We start from the raw sequence: 21,464 nt of genomic DNA on the forward strand, positions 1-21,464 counted from the left end.
TTAGTCTTTCCCGCCTCTCTGGTTAAGGGTCTAAGTGTCATCTTTGATAGCAAACTGTCATTCCAATTGCCCCCTCTGCCTGCTTCCATTTTCGAAACATTAAATCGGCACTGTCCACACTGCCTCCATCTTAGTTCAGTCTGCAACTCACTCTTTGGTCTGCCCCAAAAGTCCAAGCTCCTTAACTGCCCGGTTCATAACAGCAACTTCATTGGCTCTCGGTCAGGCAGTTAATTGACCACAAACCCCAATATACCTTTAAACCCATTTACATAATCACCTCTCCTTCCTTCCTTGTCTGACCTACACATGAGACTTTGCTGTCTCATCTGTCCACTAAACTGGAACTTTTTACCACCTGACATTCAAAATATTTAACGCTCTTCACGCCTTCAAATTCAGACTCAGAACCCACATACTCATGAATGCTTCTACACTGTCCATTTTTTGTCTTATGTTATTTTACCTGTATCTTGTAAAGTGTCCTTGGGCTTTTCGAAAGGCGCTTATAGATTAAATGTATTTGTTTTGACAGTTTAAATGCTAAAGGATGACATTGAGATTACACTATTAGGATAAATGCCTCCTTAATAACAAAATTAAGATTAGTGAAAAAATCATGACTCTCACCATTGCACTTTTGTCTTTATTGTCAAGATGTTTGACCACCGACTGTCCATAACAGTGCAATACATGCAAAAGTACATGAACAATTATATAAACGTAAGCTATTATGAAAACCATTGACTAATAGCTGAAATCCTAGATGAAGGCATTGCATCTTTAAATGTGTGTAGATTATGTGACTTATTTTTTACAGCACTGTTAATTAACAAGAACACATGTCTACAGGATGAAGAGGACATTGTGTTTTCATCCTGTGGCGTATTACTTGTCCCTCATCCATGGCACGGTTATTACACTTTGCTTTTTGCAGACCAACAACAAAAATGAATGCAAGATTGTCACTGTTGAATTCTATAAACTTCTGTATAAACTGTTCCTTTTTGGGGCCATGCTTGGCCTTGTTCTGTGACCCACCCAATATGAATGGGTGTTAAGGGAGACTAACCGCTGAATTAAACAAGTTGTTATGCTACTAAGCATTGAAGGTATCAATTCTGTGGAAACTATTTAGGTGATTTTACCATGGGACGATTGGTTGCTGTCTTTGGATCATGGCCATTTATTTATATTATCCTCTAGAGCAGTGGTACCCAACCTTTTTTGCACCACGGACCGGTTTATTGTAGGCAATATTTTCAGGGACCGGCTTCCCACTTGTGAAAAAATACAACTCACTATAACGCTGAATTAGTGGGAACCCTGGGCTTGTTTCTTTGCAATGAAATGCTGATGGAATACAATCTGTTACATTTATATTTATTTTTATTAATGTGCATTGTATCATGTCACAAAGTTATAACAAATTGCAACTTCCTATGAGGATTTTTATTGTACATTTATAGGGTTGGAATTGGGGGTTAAATCACCAAAATGATTCCCGCTGCTGCCCACTGCTCCCCTCACCTCCCAGGGGGTGATCAAGGGTGATGGGTCAAATGCAGAGAACAATCTCGCCACACCTAGTGTGTGTGTGACAATCATTGGTACTTTAACTTTAACTTTAAACAAGCTCATTGGTGTGTCTAGTGCACAGGTGTCAAACTCAAGGCCTGTGGACCAGATCTGGCCCTCCACATCAAAAGCCTGGAAACGTGTCAATAAAATAACCTTATATTTTATTTCTTTACCTTCTTATTTTCTTACTAAAGGTATTAGGTTTTTTTTTTTCTAGTTTGACAGGGAAAAGAAATTGTGTCCAATATTGCAAAAAAATATATTATCTAACTTTGTTGGTCAAAATCCAAATAAATACTTAATTATCTGTTAACTTATGGTTTCGAAGCAAGTTATCCATCAAATTGTACACTATAAAAATGACCAATAGACTTTACTGTAAAATTTAGGGAGTTTTTTTTAACAGCATATTACTTGTAAGTTGAAAAATAAACGACATATGTTTGTTTTTTTACAGTAAAATTCTGTCGACTGAGCTGTCAGTTTTGTTTTGTTTAAATCCACGGTTGGTGGTTTTATGGTACCACATTTTATTATGGTAAAAAACTGGCAGCTGAGTTGCCAAAATAAAATTAAACAGCGGTACTGTATTTCTGTTTACAATAATATGTTGTACAAATAATAATTTAAAAAAGCCACCATAAAACCTTACGTAAGAATTTTTTTTAAAATATATTTAAATTCATAGGCAAATTAATTATTTACTGTTACAAGCAACCCTCTATTCAATGGCATTGATTGATTGATTGATTGAAACTTTTATTAGTAGATTACACAGTACAGTACATATTCCGTACAACTGACCACTAAATGATAACACCCGAATAAGTTTTTCAATTCATGGTACAAATATATACTATCAGCATAATACAGTCATCATACAAGTTAATCATCAGAGTATATACATTGAATTATTTACAATCCGGGGGGGTAGGTTAGGTTGCTATCAGCATATTTCAGTCGTCATACAAGTTTATCATCTGAGAAATGGACATTGTAACAGTGTAGGTCTCACTTCGCAGGATATGTACAGCGAGGTACATATCGAGCCAGCCATGACTGCGGTGTGGCCCTCAATGAAAACAAGTTTGACACCCTTCGTCTGGTCTTGTGGGACAGGCCAAAGTTAAGTCGGAGAAAATGCAGTCCTTTATAAATTATTTAATGTTTTTCTGCGGCCCGGTACCGGTCCCCGCACCGGTGGTTGGGGACCGACTGCCCTAAAGAACTCCCTGCCGGTAGGACTCAGGGAAAACGTGCCTCAATGTGTCTTCCTGAGTCCAACCCAACATGCTCTTCAACACGTCACAACCTCTCACAAATTAGGAATCAACAACAATATTGCGGAAGATTTGACCAATTTCCCAGATGATGAATCGCTAACGTCACATGTCAACGTCGCCATGTTGTCACCTATCTAAACTGATTTTCGAAGCCAATCAATAAGTGGTGTATTTTAGGGCAGTGGTTCTTAACCTGGGTTCGATGGAACCCTATAGGGGTTCGGTGAGTCGGCCTCAAGGGTTCGGCGGAGGTCAAAACACACCCGACTCATCGTGTAAACACAAACTTCTCCCTTTCACCGTATTACGGATACGACAACAGCAGAAGTCAGACTGATTTGCAGGTGTGTAATTTGTTGTGAGTTTATGCACTGTGTTGGTTTTGTTCTTTGAACAAGGTGATGTTCATGCACGGTTCATTTTATGCACCAGTAAAAAAACATGGTAACACTTTAGTATTGGGAACATACTCACCATTAATTAGTTGTTTGTTAACATGCAAAGAAGTAACATATCGGCTCTTAACTAGTCATTAAGTACTTCTTAATGCCTTATTCTGCATGGCCTTATTATAACCCTGACCCTCTAACCCTGACCCTAAGCCTAACCAAATAACTCTAAATTAAGTCTTTGTTACTTAGAATATGTTCCCCTAGTGTCCAAATAACTCTAAATTAAGTCTTTGTTACTTAGAATATGTTCCCCTAGTGTCCAAATAACTCTAAATGTAGTCTTTGTTACTTAGAATATGTTCCCTAGTGTCCAATTAACTCTAAATTAAGTCTTTGTTACTTAGAATATGTTCCCCTAGTGTCCAAATAACTCTAAATTTAGACTTTGTTACTTAGAATATGTTCCCTAGTGTCCAATTAACTCTAAATTAAGTCTTTGTTACTTAGAATATGTTCCCCTAATGTCCAAATAACTCTAAATTTAGACTTTGTTACTTAGAATATGTTCCCCTAGTGTCCAAATAACTCTAAATTTAGACTTTGTTACTTAGAATATGTTCCCCTAGTGTCCAAATAACTCTAAATTTAGACTTTGTTACTTAGAATATGTTCCCCTAGTGTCCAAATAACTCTAAATTTAGACTTTGTTACTTAGAATATGTTCCCCTAGTGTCCAAATAACTCTAAATTTAGACTTTGTTACTTAGAATATGTTCCCTAGTGTCCAATTAACTCTAAATTAAGTCTTTGTTACTTAGAATATGTTCCCCTAGTGTCCAAATAACTCTAAATGTAGTCTTTGTTACTTAGAATATGTTCCCCATACTAAAGTGTTACCAAAAACATACAACTTTGTCTTGAATTTGAAAAAAAATAAAAAATAATTTATTTTTCACTAAAGAAGGGTTCGGTGACCGCGCGTGTGAAACTGCTGGGGTTCGGTACCTCCATTAAGGTTAAGAACCACTGTTTTAGGGTTATTGAATGAATGTCGAGCAAAATAAACGAACATATTCTGAGCAACCCTAACATTATTAAACAAAACTACACAGTAATGTTGTGTTACCTTTCCCCTCGCTGCGGTGAAGTGGACCAACACGGAAGTGGTTGCGCCACACCAAAATGGCACTTCGAAAAGCCGGCAGTTGCCTTTGGACCGTCCAGAAGATTACACTTCAGGTAATGTATATCATGGTGAACATTTATTGCAGATTAGACCTGGTCGTCTTGTTGAAAGACGACATTAAAAGCCACCGTGTCTGTCGAACTTTCGCCGAATACATGACCTCATTTATTAAAATGTGCATTCAAGTAAATAGCGGCGGGGCTCGTCTACATGCTACATTGCTAACCCTCAGGTATAATGACACATTTAGTTCAGTTCAGTTTATTTCGAACGTACGTACGATACAATGTAATGCATCACACAATTCCTGTTGTTTCCTTACAGCACGTCCGAAAAGGAGTAGGAAGAAACAGAGTTTATTTAATCCAACCCCTTTTCATTCCATAGCAATTGTATCCCATTTCCTTGTTCTCTGTAAAATAACCAGAGGTGGGTAGAGTAGCCAGAAATTGTACTGTTACTTTAGAGATTTATTACTCAAGTAAAAGTAAGGAGTAGTCACCCAAATATTTACTTGAGTAAAAGTATGTTGTGAAAAAACTACTCAAGTACTGAGTAACTGATGAGCAGAGGTGGGTAGAGTAGCCAGAAATTGTACTCAAGTAAGAGTACTGTTACTTTAGAGATTTATTACTCAAGTAAAAGTAAGGAGTAGTCACCCAAATATTTACTTGAGTAAAAGTAAAAAGTATGTTGTGAAAAAACTACTCAAGTACTGAGTAACTGATGAGTAACATACACACTCATATCATATATCCATCCATCCATTTTCTACCGCTTATTCCCTTTGGGGTCGCGGGGGGCGCTGGAGCCTATCTCAGCTACAATCGGGCGGAAGGCGGGGTACACCCTGGACAAGTCGCCACCTCATCGCAGGGCCATATCATATATATATATATATATATACATATACATACATTGATATATACAGTATATAATTTATATTTATTTATTTTGCTGTTTTTGTTTACATGATAAAGGTGTTTTAATGAATATACATGCATGTTTAACATATAGATTCCTTTCTTTCATGAAGACAAGAATATAAGTTGGTGTATTACCTGATTCTGATGACTTGCATTGATTGGAATCAAGACAGTAGTGATGATAACGTCCACGTTTTCAAATGGAGTAGAAGAAAAGTTCCTCCTTTCTGTCTAATACCACATGAAAGTGGTGGGTTTTTGGCATCTTATTTGTCCAGCTTCCATATTCGTTTTTATACACTTTACAAGAAATATATTGGCGGCAAACTCCGTAGCTTGCTAGCTTGTTTGCGCTGGCTTTCGGAGACTCTTATTTTGAAAGTGCAAGCGCGACGGAGCGGCACTTTTATTGTGAAGACAGGAACGTCCTCATGTGCGGTCAGTCTTTAGGCTTTTGACGGGATGTACGGTTGAAATAAAAAAAGTATCTTTTTTCCTTCACACTTTTGATTGATTAATTGAAACTTTTATTAGTAGATTGCACAGTACAGTACATCTTCCGTACAATTGACCACTAAATGGTAACACCCCAATAAGTTTTTCAACTTGTTTAAGTCAGGTCATGTGACCGCCTGGCTCTGTTTGATTGGTCCAACGTCACCAGTGACTGCATCTGATTGGTGGAACGAAGTGAAACGTCACCAGTAAGGCAGGCACTTTGAAGGTCTGTCTGACAGACCAAAACAAACAAAGCGTGCATTAACAGATCGATAAAAATTAGTAGCGAGTAGCGAGCTGAATGTCGATAAAAGTAGCGGAGTAAAAGTAGCGTTCCTTCTCTATAAATATACTTAAGTAAAAGTAAAAGTATGTTGCATTAAAACTACTCTTAGAAGTACAATTTATCCCAAAAGTTACTCAAGTAGATGTAACGGAGTAAATGTAGCGCGTTACTACCCACCTCTGAAAATAACAGTGAACAAATAAATAAATAATATACCATAGTAAGCATACAAATATTAAATACATAAATAATATTTTTCTGAATACAAAAAAAAAGGGTTCAAGATGTTCATTGATTGATTGATTGAAACTTTTATTAGTAGATTGTTTGAAACTTTTATTAGCGTCACTAACCACATTAAACCCAGATTCCGATCTAACAAAGGTCTTAACTCATTCTCTTTCTATGCCACATCAATATGGAATGCACTCCCAACAGGTGTTAAAGACAGGGCATCGCTATCCTCCTTCAAAACCGCAATAAAAGTACACCTCCAGGCAACTTCAACCCTAAACTAACACCCTCCCCGGATTGTAAATAATCAAATGTATATACTTTTTCTTATGCTTTCTGATCTCCTTCTTCTCTCTCTATGTCCACTACTTGCTGTACATATCCTACCAAGTCAGACCTACACTGTTTCAATGTCCATTTCTCTGTTCTCTCTGTTTGATTGATTGATTGAGACATTTATTAGTAGGTTGCACAGTGAAGTACATATTCCGTACAATTGACCACTAAATGGTAACACCCCAATAAGTTTTTCAACTTGTTTAAGTCGGGGTCCACTTAAGTTGATTCATGATACAGATATATACTATCAGATATATACTATCATCACAATACTGTTCTCAATTGTTGATGACTGAAGTGATGATAACAACCAAACCTAACCCCACCTCCACATACCACTCCCCAGATTGTAAATAATGTAAATAATTCAATGTATATACAGTACTCTGATGATTATCTTGTGTGGTGACTGTATTATGATGATGGTATGTATCTGATAGTATATATCTGTATCATGAATCAACTTGGACTCCAACTTAAACAAGTTGAAAACTTTTTTGGGTGTTACCATTTAGTGGTCAATTGTACGGAATGTGTACTTCACTGTGCAATCTACTAATAAAAGTTCAATCAATCAATCAGTAGATTGAACCCAGGTTAAGAACCACTGCTCTTGGCATTGATTGATTGATTGATTGATTGAAACTTTTATTAGTAGATTGCACAGTACAGTACATATTCCGTACAATTGACCACTTAATGGTAACACCCGAATAAGTTTTTCAACTTGTTTAAGTCGGGGTCCACTTAAATTGATTCATGATACAGATATATACTATCATCATAATACAGTCATCACACAAGATAATCATCAGAGTATATACAGTACATTGAGTTGTGTACATTATTTACAATCCGGGGTGTGGGATATGGAGGGGGGGGGTTAGGTTTGGTTGATATCAACACTTCAGTCATCAACAATTGCATCATCAGAGAAATGGACATTGGAACAGTGTAGGACTGACTTGGTAGGATATGTACAGCAAGTAGTGGACATAGAGAGAGAGAGAGAGATCAGAAAGCATAAGAATAAGTATCTACATTTGATTATTTACAATCCGGTGAGGTAGGATGTGGAAGGGAGGGTGTTAGTTTAGGGTTGAAGTTGCCTGGAGGTGTTCTTTTAGTGCGGTTTTGAAGGAGGATAGAGATGCCCTTTCTTTTACACTTGTAGGGAGTGCATTCCATATTGATGTGGCCTAGAAAGAGAATGAGTTAAGATCTTTGTTAGATCGGAATCTGGGTTTTAACGTGGTTAGTGGAGCTCCCCCTGGTGTTGTGGTTATGGCGGTCATTTACGTAAAGGAAGTAGTTTGATTGCTAGTTAGTCAGTAGATTGCACAGTACAGTACATATTACGTACAAATTGACCACTAAATGGTAACACCTGAATACGTTTTTCAACTTGTTTAAGTCGGGGTCCACGTTAATCAATTCATGGTACAAATATATACTATCGGCATAATACAGTCATCATACAAGTTAATCATCAGAGTATATACATTGAATTATTTCCAATCCGGTGGGGTGGGATGTGGAGGCGGGGTTAGGTTGGGTTGCTATCAGCATATTTCAGTCATCGACAATTATATAATCTGAGAAATGGACATTGTAGCAGTGTAGGTCTCACTTCGTAGGATATGTACAGCGAGCGGTGAACATAGTGAGCTCAGAAAGTATATACATTTTGATTATTTACAATCCGGGGAGGTGGGATTTGGTGGGGGGTGGGGGTTAGGCTGCCTGGAGGTGTTCTTTTAGTGCGGTTTTAAAGGAGGATAGAGATGCACTTTCTTTTACACCTGTTGGGAGTGCATTCCATATTGATGTGGCATAGAAGGAAAATCAGTTAAGACCTTTGTTAGATGGAATCTGGGTTTGACGTGGTTTGTGGAGCTCCCCCTGGTGTTGTGGTTATGATGGTCATTTACGTTCTGGAAGTAGTTTGACATGTACTTCGGTATCAGGGAGGTGTAGCGAATTTTATAGACTAAGCTCAGTGCAAGTGGTTTTACTCTGTCCTCCACCCTGAGCCAGCCCACTTTGGAGAAGTGGTTAGGAGTGAGGTGTGATCTGGGGTGGAGGTCTGAAAGTAACCTGATTAGCTTGTTCTGGGATGTTTGGAGTCTTGATTTGAGGGTTTTGGAGGTGCTGGGGTACCAGGAGGTGCATGCGTAATCGAAAAAGGGTTGAATTAGAGTTCCCGCTAGAATCTTCATGGTGCTTTTGTTGACCAGAGAGGAGATTCTGTAGAGAAAATTCATAATTCTTGTTCTGTGTACTTTGTGAACACTTGTAGTTTGAACCGTCTCTTAAACTGAATCATATTGGTGCTATGTTTGATTTTTTTGGTAAATCTGTTCCATAATTTAATTCCACATACTGATATACTAAAGGTTTTAAGTGTTGTACGAGCATACAAATGTTTTAAATTAGATTTTCCTCTAAGGTTATATTTCTCCTCTTTTGTTGAGAAGAATTGTTGTACGTTCTTGGGTAGCAGGTTATAGTTTGCTTTGTACATCATTTTAGCTGTTTGCAAATGCACCAAATAGTTGAATTTAATAATGTGATTTAATAAATAAAAGGCAGAGGGGTTAGTGCGTCTGCCTCACAATACAAAGGTCCTGAGTAGTCGTGAGTTCAACCCCGGCCTCGGGATCTTTCTGTGTGGAGTTTGCATGTTCTCCCCGTGACTGCGTGGGTTCCCTCCGGGTACTCCGGCTTCCTCCCACCTCCAAAGACATGCACCTGGGGATAAGTTGATTGGCAACACTAAATTGGCCCTAGTGTGTGAATGTGAGTGTGAGTGTGAATGTTGTCTGTCTATCTGTGTTGGCCCTGTGATGAGGTGGCGACTTGTCCAGGGTGTACACCGCCTTCCGCCCGATTGTAGCTGAGATAGGCTCCAGCACCCCCCGCGACCCCGAAGGGAATAAGCGGTAGAAAATGGATGGATGGATGGATGGGTTTGTATGTTCTCTATAGCCAACATTATGTATTATTCTAATTGATCTTTTTTGTAACACAGTTAGTGAATGAAGTTGTTTCCCCATATTTCTACACAATAACTCAGATATGGTTAGACTAGTGAGCTGTAGAGAATATGAAGTGTTTTTTGGTCTATTTTGCTTTATTCATTATTGATGTGTTCCTTGCTACTTTTTGTTGTATAGTTTTTACATGAGATTTCCAATTCATTTTATCATCTATTATTACTGCGATGAGGTGGCAACTTGTCCAGGGTGTACCCCGCCTACCGCCGGAATGCAGCTGAGATGGGCTCCAGTGAACCCCCGCCACCCCAAAGGGGACAAGCGGTAGAAAATGGATGGTTGGATGGATCTATTATTAAACCTTAAAATATGTTTTCTTTTACCCTTTCAATATTTACTTTGTCTATCTGTATTTGTGTTTGACTTTCTCTTCTACTGTTACCATTTAGTTTGACCTATTGATGTAATGGTTGGTGTCTTTCAGACCTCTGTCTTTCAAACTGGTGTTAGATTGAAGGCAACATGTCCAGTGGAAGTAAGTCATGTGGACCATTTGGTGCTGACTGTGAAAAGCGTGTCAGAAACCATCGACTTCTACACATCAACTCTGGGCATGGAGGTCGTTACTTTCAAGGTATTGATCACTATGACAAGAATATTCTTTAGTTGCAGTCATTTTGTTTGGACATGCGCATTACACACCAGACCAGTGGTCCTCAAGCACCAATATTAAAGTAGCGTTGTAGGCCCAAGTCTTCATTAAAGGGGAACATTATCACCAGACCTATGTAAGCGTCAATATATACCTTGATGTTGCAGAAAAAATACCTTTTTTTTTTTTAACCGATTTCCGAACTCTAAATGGGTGAATTTTGGCGAATTAAACGCCTTTCTATTATTCGCTCTCGGAGCGATGACGTCACAACGTGGCGTCACATCGGGAAGCAATCCGCCATTTTCTCAAACACCGAGTCAAATCAGCTCTGTTATTTTCCGTTTTTTCGACTGTTTTCCGTACCTTGGAGACATCATGCCTCGTCGGTGTGTTGTCGGAGGGTGTAACAACACGAACAGGGACGGATTCAAGTTGCACCAGTGGCCCAAAGATGCGAAAGTGGCAAGAAATTGGACGTTTGTTCCGCACACTTTACCGACGAAAGCTATGCTACGACAGAGATGGCAAGAATGTGTGGATATCCTGCGACACTTAAAGCAGATGTATTTCCAACGATAAAGTCAAAGAAATCTGCCGCCAGACCCCCATTGAATCTGCAGGAGTGTGTGAGCAATTCAGGGACAAAGGACCTCGGTAGCACGGCAAGCAATGGCGGCAGTTTGTTCCCGCAGACGAGCGAGCTAAACCCCCTGGATGTCTTGGCTCACACCGTCCCTTATGCCACCGAAGATGATCAAGAGAAGAATATCGACCCTAGCTTCCCTGGCCTGCTGACATCAACTCCAAAACTGGACAGATCAGCTTTCAGGAAAAGAGCACGGATGAGGGTATGTCTACAGAATATATTAATTGTCGAAAATTGGGCTGTCTGCACTCTCAAAGTGCATGTTGTTGCCAAATGTATTTCATATGCTGTAAACCTAGTTCATAGTTGTTAGTTTCCTTTAATGCCAAACAAACACATACCAATCGTTGGTTAGAAGGCGATCGCCGAATTCGTCCTCGCTTTCTCCCGTGTCGCTGGCTGTCGTGTCGTTTTCGTCGGTTTCGCTTGCATACGGTTCAAACCGATATGGCTCAATAGCTTCAGTTTCTTCTCCAATTTCGTTTTCGCTACCTGCCTCCACACTACAACCATCCGTTTCAATACATTCGTAATCTGTTGAATCGCTTAAGCCGCTGAAATCCGAGTCTGAATCCGAGCTAATGTCGCTATAGCTTGCTGTTCTTTACGCCATGTTTGTTTGTGTTGGCTTCACTATGTGACATCACAGGAAAATGGACGTGTGTTTATAACGATGGTTAAAATCAGGCACTTTGAAGCTTTTTTTTAGGGATATTGCGTGATGAATAAAATTTTGAAAAAAACTTCGAAAAATATAATAAGCCACTGTGAACTGATTTTTAATGGTTTTAACAATTCTGAAATTGTGATAATGTTCCCCTTTAAAAACAAGGCAGAGGTTTTATTTAACAAGTATATTTAATATTTTTGGGGACCGTAACATTACACACAATGCACAAACATCAACAATGATACCCCATATACAGTACATATTTACAGACTTTTAGTGGTACCCGTATTACAGTTTTTAGAATAACTGCACCAGAGGTCTTCAACAACAGGGGAGCGGGACCACAGAGAGCAGGGGGGTAGGGACATTTTTGGTTAATTACTTGTTTTTCTTTTTTTGGTTTTTTAAACTCCCCCTGCAATTTTTCCGCAAAATGTAACATTAAACCAACACAGTAGTGTGGTATAGAAATAGCAGTGGCATGGCCACCCAACTCTTAGTACCTTGCAGGTTTGAAAGAAAAACATGAATATAATATTATCTACCGTATTTTTCGAAGTATAAGTCGCTCCGGAGTATAAGTCGCACTGGCCGAAAATGCATTATAAAGAAGGAAAAAACATATATAAGTCACATTTTTTGGGGAAATGTCTTTGATAAAACCCAACACCAAGAATAGACATTTGAAAGGCAATTTAAAATAAATAAAGAATAGTGAACAACAGGCTGAATAAGTATACGTCATATAGGCCTGGTATGTTAACGTAACATATTATGGTAAGTCATTCAAATAACTATAACATATAGAACATGCTATACGTTTACCAAACAATCTGTCACTCCTAATCGCTAAATCCCATGAAATCTTATACGTCTAGTCTCTTACGTGAATGAGATCAATAATATTATTTGATATTTTACAGTAATGTGTTAATAATTTCAAACTTAAGTCGCTCCTGAGTATAAGTCGCACCGTCGGCCAAACTACGAAAAAAATTGCGACTTATAGTCCGAAAAATACGGTATTCATCTTTTGCGTTCAGCTATCGATTATTTTAATCATTGAGCTATATTACACACTTTATAGCCTTAATGCGTATTTCATAGAAAATAGTTGCACTAAACAACACTTTTTCTGCTTGTCATAACTGACATGTTTTCCTAATAAATGTACATAATCAACGTTAAAATTTGACTTTTACCATGTGTGCAAAAAAAAAACTTTATGTACTGTATTATTGACTTATCTTTGTATTGCACAATAACAGGGTATATTTAGAACTATTTTAATACAAACTGTTTATATAGGATGCATAAATAGATTGCATAAGTGGTCCAAACTTTTTCCTCCAAGGGATACTGAAAAGTCAAATCATGCTATGGGAGCCATTTTAATATGTTTTATTTTAAAAAGAAAAAAACTGGAAAACAAACTTTTAAAGACAAAACTTTGTGTCAGGTTTGTGTTGTAGATTACAGAGCATGTTATTAGTATCAACATTTTAGATTCTTATTCTGTTTACTAACATATTTACCATACTTGCCAACCTTGAGACCTCCAATTTCGGGAGGTGGGGGGAGGGGGGTGGGCGTGGTCGGGGTGGGACGGGGACGTGGTTGGGGGCGTGGCTAAAAGGGGAGGGGTATATTTACAGCTAGAACTCACCAAGTCAAGTATTTCATATATATATATATATATATATATATAAGTGAATTCTAGCTATATATATATATATATATATATATATATATATATATGAAATACTTGACTTGGTGAATTCTAGCTGTAAATATACTCCTCCCCTTTTAGCCACGCTAAATATATATATATACATATATATATATATATATGTGTGTATATATATATATATATATATATATATATATATATATATATAATAAATACTTGAATTTCAGTGTTCATTTATTTACACATATACACACACATAACACTCATCTACTCATTGTTGAGTTAAGGGTTGAATTGTCCATCCTTGTTCTATTCTCTGTCACTATTTTTCAAACCATGCTGAACACCCTCTCTGAAGATGCATTGCTGTGTGGCACGCACAAAAGTGCTTTCATCAAATGCACTAGATGGCAGTATTGTCCTGTTTAAGAGTGTCACAACATTGCTGTTTACGGCAGACGAACTGCTTTACGGTATTCAAAAACTAGACTGCTGTTGTTGTGTGTTGTTGCCGCGCTGGGAGGACGTTAATGAAACTGCCTAACAATAAACCCACATAAGAAACCATGAACTCGCCCTCCATCATTCTACAGTTATAACGTGATTGGGCAGGCATGCTGTTTATATTGTGGGTTAGCGAGACCTGAGTCCGCCTGAATTTCGGGAGATTTTCGGGAGAAAATTTGTCCCCGGGAGGTTTTCGGGAGAGGCGCTGAATTTCGGGAGTCTCCCGGAAAATCCGGGAGGGTTGGCAAGTATGATATTTACTGTTTTGTGGTTAGATTTCATTTCAACAACATGCTGTTTGGCAACACTAAATGTACCCTAGTGTGTGAATGTGAGTGCAGCTGGGATATGCTCGAGCGACCCCAAGTGGTCGAAAATGGATGGATGCTGTGGGCCGCAAATGGCCCCCGGGCCACATTTTTGACACCACTAAAGTAGAGAGTCTTCTTCATCAGTTTAAGGGCCTTGGCCTGAAAAACGTTGAAGACCCCTGCTATACACTATACTAGGGATGATACTTGAAACCGGTTTTCCCGGTTGTTCGATAAGAAAAGAACCGAATCCTCGGACTCGAATACCTTTTTGAGAACCGGTACCCGTTATCGAGACCACTATAGTAAAGAAAAAGAGTTGGTTCTTTATTCGAATTCCGACTCCAGAAATGCTCCGTGGGACATCACAAGAAATGACGTCATGTAGCTCAGTCATTAGGCGCAGATAGCGAAAGCAGGAAAAACAATGGACCAGAAAAAACGCTCCAAGGTGTAATAAAGTTCAAAACAAAAGGTATAATCCAATGAATAACTTTACTGAGAGATTTTAGCAGGGTGCAAACACATGACGAACACTTTTACGACCAACCGGAAACATAGCAACCAGGCTAGCAACCCACCTCCTTTACGGCAGCTGTCGCAACGTTCTTAAAGCAACCGCAGCACATACATATACAACACATCTCCCTTTTTTAACTTTTGTTTTTCTTTCCTTGTAAACAAAACAAAATCACACTGTATATGTGTTGTCTGTCTAATTATAAATTACGCAGACAAGGCGTGTTGGCTGAGTTCTTGACGTTTACTTTCACAGCGTGCTCATAACCTCATTCTTAGCTGCCGGGTGACGACATGCAACAACACTTTTCGAGGCTACGGCGCATGCTCGTCACTCCCGTTGCAAGCTGGGTAGTGTAGTTGTTATATTCCCTAGCTCATAACATCACATCTTTCCCCCTATAAAGAAATAATGTTAACTCCAATAAAGTGTATTTCTTTTTTTAGCTTTAACTTTTCATTTTTTAGCATTGTAACCACATTTGCAAACAACTTTTCTCTTCATAGAATTTTCTTTCAAAAAAGAAATAAAGTGCAAAAATGTCAAAGCATCATAACAAACAGTTATGTCAAATAGCAGCAGAAGTGCACTTTTTGGAGAGCTGTATTATTTTCAGTTTTGTGCCCAAGGGACTGATTTTATTTAACACTATATTATTTTTTATACACCTATAGTGATCACAGAGACAGGTTGTTTTTGTGTTACTGTATGTATTTGTTTTTCTGAAAAATCCCACTTAATATACTTTGGGTAACTAACAACAGTCAATATTTATTTATTTATTTATTTATTAGATTTTATTTTGTTTTTATATAATAAAAGTGAGCTTTTGTTAAACCAAATATTGTGTGTTTTTTTTCCATATACAACAACCTATCTGGACTCGATAGGAGAATCGATAAGGAATCGGTTCGATAAGAGGATTCGATTATAGGCTCGAACTCGATAATTTCTTTTCAAACATCATCCCTACACTATACTGTATGAAAAGTGGTTATGGGAATTATTCAGACCCATTTAAATGTTTTACTCTATTTCATTGCAGCCATTTGCTAAAGAAAACACAATATTTCTCATTATTGTACACTCACCCCATCTTGACAGAAAAAAAAACAGAAATGTAGAAATGTTTACAAAAGTATTAAAAAAGAAAACTCAAATCACATGGTCATAAGTATTCAGACCTTTTGCTCAATACTTTGTCAATGCACTTTTGGCAGCAATTACAGCCTCAAGTCTTCATCCTCCGCTGTTGCCATTTCTTATACAAAGTAGTGTATAGTTCTAACTTATGCATGTCAGTAAAGTTAAAGTACCAATGATTGTCACACACACACGAGGTGTGGTGAAATTTGTCCTCTGCATTTGACCCGTCCCCTTGTTCACCCCCTGGGAGGTGAGGGGAGCGGTGAGCAGCAGCAGTGGCCGCGCCCGGGAATCACTTTTGGTGATTTAACCCCCAATCTCAACCCTTGATGCTGAGTGCCGAGCAGGGAGGTAATGGGTCCCATTTTTATAGTCTTTGGTATGACTCGGCCGGGGTTTGAACTCACAACCTACCGATCTCAGGGCAGACACTCTTACCACTAGGCCACTGAAAACTTCAACAAAGAAGACGTAGTTGAAGTGTGATTAGCAAATACCCACCATTACATGCTATGTAGACCACAAGGAAGTGTTTTAAATGTTGGAAAAAAGAATCATAATAGGACCTCTTTAATGCGCATTATAGTTTGGTGCACCTTGTGTATGAAAATAGACCCGGTCATCAACAGTGCGCCTCGTAATCCGGTGCGCCTTATGTCTGACAAATATGGCCCATACTTTAAACATTGTATTTATGCTTTTTCTGAGATTGTAATTGTTACAAAATTGTGTCATTATTGCAGGGCAAATGCCAAAAAGGCCAAAGCAGCTGTGCACAGCACTACAGTGGAGCTTTGCCCAACATATGACTCAATAAATGACTCTTTACGTTTACCCTCCTACCGTACCACATAGCAAGCAAAGAAAAAGAAAATAAATGACAGGTTTCTACCCAAAACTACTAATGGATTTGAAAAAGCAAAATGCTCCATTGCCAAATCATAAACATGCTTTATAAAAACACACAGCAGTACACTGAAGTGGTACTTTGGCAAACTATGAACCGTTCCTCTGAAATCCTTTTGAGAAAACGTTTAAAGGCACGTATAGAGCAGCAGTCGTGATGTTATTAAAGATAGACTTGCTGTTCTGCTCTCAACTGTATAGTGTACTTTCAAAGCAATTGGAGAAATGCATGAGGAGCTTGATTGCTGTTTTGTGAGACAAAAACATGAGTGCCTCTTTGACAGAACGAACATATACAAATTATGGAAGCATTAGTACGAACAATATCCAACTTAACGTTGCATAGGGGAGAAATAATGAGATGTTTGTGCTAATTTAACTTATTTTTGTCATGTCTGTGTAATCATGCTTTGTCTTAGTCATGTTTTGTTTAGTTATTGGACTCTTTAGTTTCTGGCTTTTCACTCCCTTGTCTTGTTTCCATGATTACCCCATTAGTTTGACCTGTTCCACGTTTGGACTCATTGTGCACTCTTGTTTGTCACCATAGCAACCCATTAGTTTTCACCTGTCACGTCACGCACCTGTTTTCGTTAATCATGTCTAGTATTTAAGTTCAGTGTTTTCAGTTTGTCTTGCTGGCGACATCATACCCCAGACTCTCTGCTTCACACTTTGTTTACCTCTGCGCACTTCATGCCATGTCCAAGTAAGTTGTTTCTATTCATGCCACAGTTAGCGACTTTTGTTCATGTCCTTAGTTTTTTTGCCCACGTGCAAGTATTTGGTTTCATTTGTCAAGTTTGTACTTCCGCCTTGTGCGCGCCTTTAGTTTCTTTTTGTAGTTATAGTGTTTAAATAAATAATGCCTTCACCTTCACGCCATGTTTGGTCCAAATGTTCATTTGCACCACGGGAGAACAAACCACGCCTTGGTCCATGTCATGACAGAAAAAACACTGAACTTAAATACTACAGACATGATTAACGAAAACGGGTGCGTGACTCAAAACGTGAAACAGGTGCGTGACGTGATAGGTGAAAACTAATGGGTTGCTATGGTGACAAACAAGAGTGCACAATGAGTCCAAACGTGGAACAGGTGAAACTAATGGGGTAATCATGGAAACAAGACAAGGGAGTGAACAGCCAGAAACTAAAGAGTCCAATAACTAAACAAAACATGACTAAGACAAAGCATGATTACACAGACATGACAATTTTCACTTTTTCAACTTCTTGCATTGCATTTTATTCATTAAAGGTAAAGATAAAAATCAACATAGTATTAAAATAAATCAAAAATGAAAAGAAGTAAAAGGAAGTATGTATAAACTTAGAATGTTGCCCCCCTATACACACAACTAAATTTCAACTATATTTTTTAAGGAAATATTTAATAAACAAACATGAAAACAATAATTTACTCCAAATAATATAATTTCATCATCATGAATTTTACATTTGTTTAAATACAGAAATAGATTTACATTGTTTTGTTCCACTATCAAGTTTGTACTCCTCTGATGGAAATGCTTCTTTCCATTGTCACTGTTCTAAATCTCAATGTATTAAATATCTCAGTGAGTTCCTTTTAGATTATAATTACTTTCACTTTTAACAATTATGTTGTTTTGGTATAAAGTTTGTATGTGCTTTGTACATGATTTTTAAGATATTATACTCCACTAATTTATTAAATTTCAATAAGTTCAGGGGTCGCCAACCCGTCGATTGCGATCGACCAGTCAATCTTTGGGAGTCTATCGTTTGATTGCGAAAATATCCATCCATCCATCCATCCATTTTCTACCGCTTGTCCCTTTTGGTCTCGCGGGGGGTCGCTGGAGCCTATCTCAGCTACAATCGGGCGGAAGGCGGGGTACACCCTGTACAAGTCGTCAACTCATCGCAGGGCCTGCGAAAATATTAGGGGAAAAAAAGTATTAATATGGCCAACTGACCCGCCAACACACACACATTTTAACCCATGAACACACCCGCACGCCTCTGCCTCTCTCTTCAGCCTCACATCCCGCCGCTCTCGACACCGCAGCCACTAGAGATGCGCGGTTTGCGGACATAACCGCGGAGTCCGCGGATTATCCGCGGATTATCCGCGGTTCGGGCGGTTGAAATAAAAAAAAAAATTTGATTTTATCCGCGGGTCGGGTCGGGCGGTTGAAATAAAAAAAAATTTGATTTTAAATAGATTCAGGCGGGTGGCAGTTAAACCAATTCGGAAATATATATACATAGTTAAATGTTGTTACCCACATACGAAAAACGAGCAGGCACCTGCAGCATATGCCACAACAGAAGAAGAAAAAAAAAAAAGAGATGGACACTTTTACGGAGCGGAGAAGGGACGCCTCGCCGGGGTCCGGGACCGAGGCCCCCTTCCCCCGAAAGGGCCCCACCGGGAGCCGTAGCTGAGGTGATCCGCGAGAAGGGCCCGACGCATGTCCAGGGTCACCACCGCGCCCACCGCACCGACACCCCGCCTCGTCCGCCTTCGCCGCGGCCGGCGTCACGCGCAGCAGGTAAGCAGCTTACCTGCCCGCCACCCCCGTGGCCGGGGGCTCGTAACAGGGGTCACTCCGCGCGCTCCGCCCACGCAGCTTACCTGCCCGCCACCCCCGTTGCCGGGGGCGCGTAACAGGGGTCACTCCGCGCGCAGTGCGCTCACGAAAGAGGTGGGGCTCACCCTGGTGAGCCGAGTGGGCCACTTTTGGTAAGCAGAACTGGCGCTGCGGGATGAACCGAACGCCGGGTTAAGGCGCCCGATGCCGACGCTCATCAGACCCCAGAAAAGGTGTTGGTTGATATAGACAGCAGGACGGTGGCCATGGAAGTCGGAACCCGCTAAGGAGTGTGTAACAACCCACCTGCCGAATCAACTAGCCCTGAAAATGGATGGCGCTGGAGCGTCGGGCCCATACCCGGCCGTCGCCGGCAGCGAGAGCCGCGAGGGCTAGGCCGCGACGAGTAGGATGGCCGCCGCGGTGCGCGCTGAAGCCTCGGGCGCGAGCCCGGGTGGAGCCGCCGCGGGTGCGAGGGACATCGCACCTCCACGCGCTTGGAGGTGCGCTCAGCGCGGCTCCTAGATGATTGCGCACTGGTGTGCGTCTGGGCCGTGACAGCGTGGCACGCGAATGTCTCTGCTGCATTGGATCAGTCTCCTTTCTTTAACAGGCAAAAGCTTTATAACCTCACTAATGCCTTGCATCGTCTATATTAGATATATAATAACGGGCGGATGCGGTTTTGTACCGAGGATGTCGTTGTGGCTTGTGCAGCCCTTTGAGACACTTGTGATTTAGGGCTATATAAATAAAGATTGATTGATTGATTGATTTTGATTAAATGTTAGGACGGGTGAATGGCGGATGGTTGACGACTTTTGTGATGCGGTTGCGGATGAAATAATTGCCTATCCGCGCATCTCTAGCGGCCACACACCCCGAGCACGGCCAGACACTACAACCGCTCATCTCGCAAGCGTGTGTTGCATGACAAGCAGAAAAATGCATTCTAGCATCCAACATCAAACAACTCTTTCCTCAACCACGACCATTATTGCTGACCTGCGACGGGAAGCTTAACAAGCCAAATACGAGAGTCTGTGAACATTGCTCCAAAGTACGGATTTTGCATAAAAAAAAACTAAACATTGACATGTGCAAAGGCAGTAATATAGCTAAAAGTCTTCCCTGTTTATCCTCTCTTTATTACACAGGAAAAACTCGCCAGGTGAACAACTGACTTTATTACTTCAGGTGCTGACATAAGACAACCATGTGACTCATGTCCCGTATGTAACCATAGGATGAACAAATCTACTACAGTACTCAGACTATAGTGGCCATAAACAGTTAGTTTGTACAGCTTGGGTACCCAAAGTGCGCCACAAAGGCCATCTGTGGCCTGTGGGCTAATTTGTAATTGGCCCTAGGCACCTTACAAAAAACAAAAACAACAGTGAAGTGAATTATATTTCAAGATCCAGATGCTTTATTATTGTCCATTCTTTAACATGTACAAGACACATAAGCACTGAAATTTCATTTTCGGCACAGTCCCACTAAGAGCAGACATACGTTTACAGGGAGACAAGACGGGACCGCCAACGGATCAGCCACTTACGGGCGCTCCTTAAAAAAGGTGGGAAAAAGGTGATATTGGGAAAGGGGAGAAGAGTAAAAAAAAAAATTAGATTCCAGACTGAGTCCAAGGGGAAAAACCTCACATAGCATAGCACACATAAACATGTTACATATAATCACAACAACTCGCAACAGAGGGGGGCGGGGGTTTGGGGCCCTGGAGGCCGGCCTGCTGCTATAAAGCGCTACTGGCCATCCATAACCCCAGGAATTAAGCAGTGGTGAAGGCGTTGGTTGAGCAAGGGGCGGTGCGTGCGTGCATGTATGCCCAATTAACTTGGGTGTGATGTTGAAATGTTTTGTGGACTGGGGTTGATCTCAAAGTTCGACGCCAGGTGTTGTTGAGAAAAAGGGAGGTCAAAAGCGTCCATCGTTGAGGTGTGCTCGGGGGTGTTTTTCAGAGCAGTCTGTTCCGGATAGCGTCAAGGCCATTCGAGGGAGTCAAATCATAGATTAGGATGTTGTTTTCTTCGAGCAGTCACAACAATGACTTGCCTGCTCTATGTGTCCGTGCTGGTTTCTCTCA

General features: G+C 40.0%; 1 protein-coding gene across 1 annotated transcript in view; it reads left to right on the top strand.

Annotated features, from left to right (window-relative positions):
• The first annotated feature begins 4,379 nt into the window (after positions 1-4,379).
• Positions 4,380-21,464, top strand: part of glod5 (glyoxalase domain containing 5) — a 20,739-nt gene continuing 3,654 nt past the window's right edge. The window contains exons 1-2 of the mRNA XM_061927937.2: positions 4,380-4,495; positions 10,206-10,355. Of these exons, the coding sequence (XP_061783921.1) occupies positions 4,439-4,495; positions 10,206-10,355 (207 nt within the window). The 5' untranslated portion in view covers positions 4,380-4,438. The remainder of the gene's footprint in view (positions 4,496-10,205; positions 10,356-21,464) is intronic.

Source organism: Nerophis lumbriciformis, linkage group LG35 (assembly GCF_033978685.3).
Source record: "Nerophis lumbriciformis linkage group LG35, RoL_Nlum_v2.1, whole genome shotgun sequence".
NCBI classification, from domain to species: Eukaryota; Metazoa; Chordata; class Actinopteri; order Syngnathiformes; family Syngnathidae; genus Nerophis; species Nerophis lumbriciformis.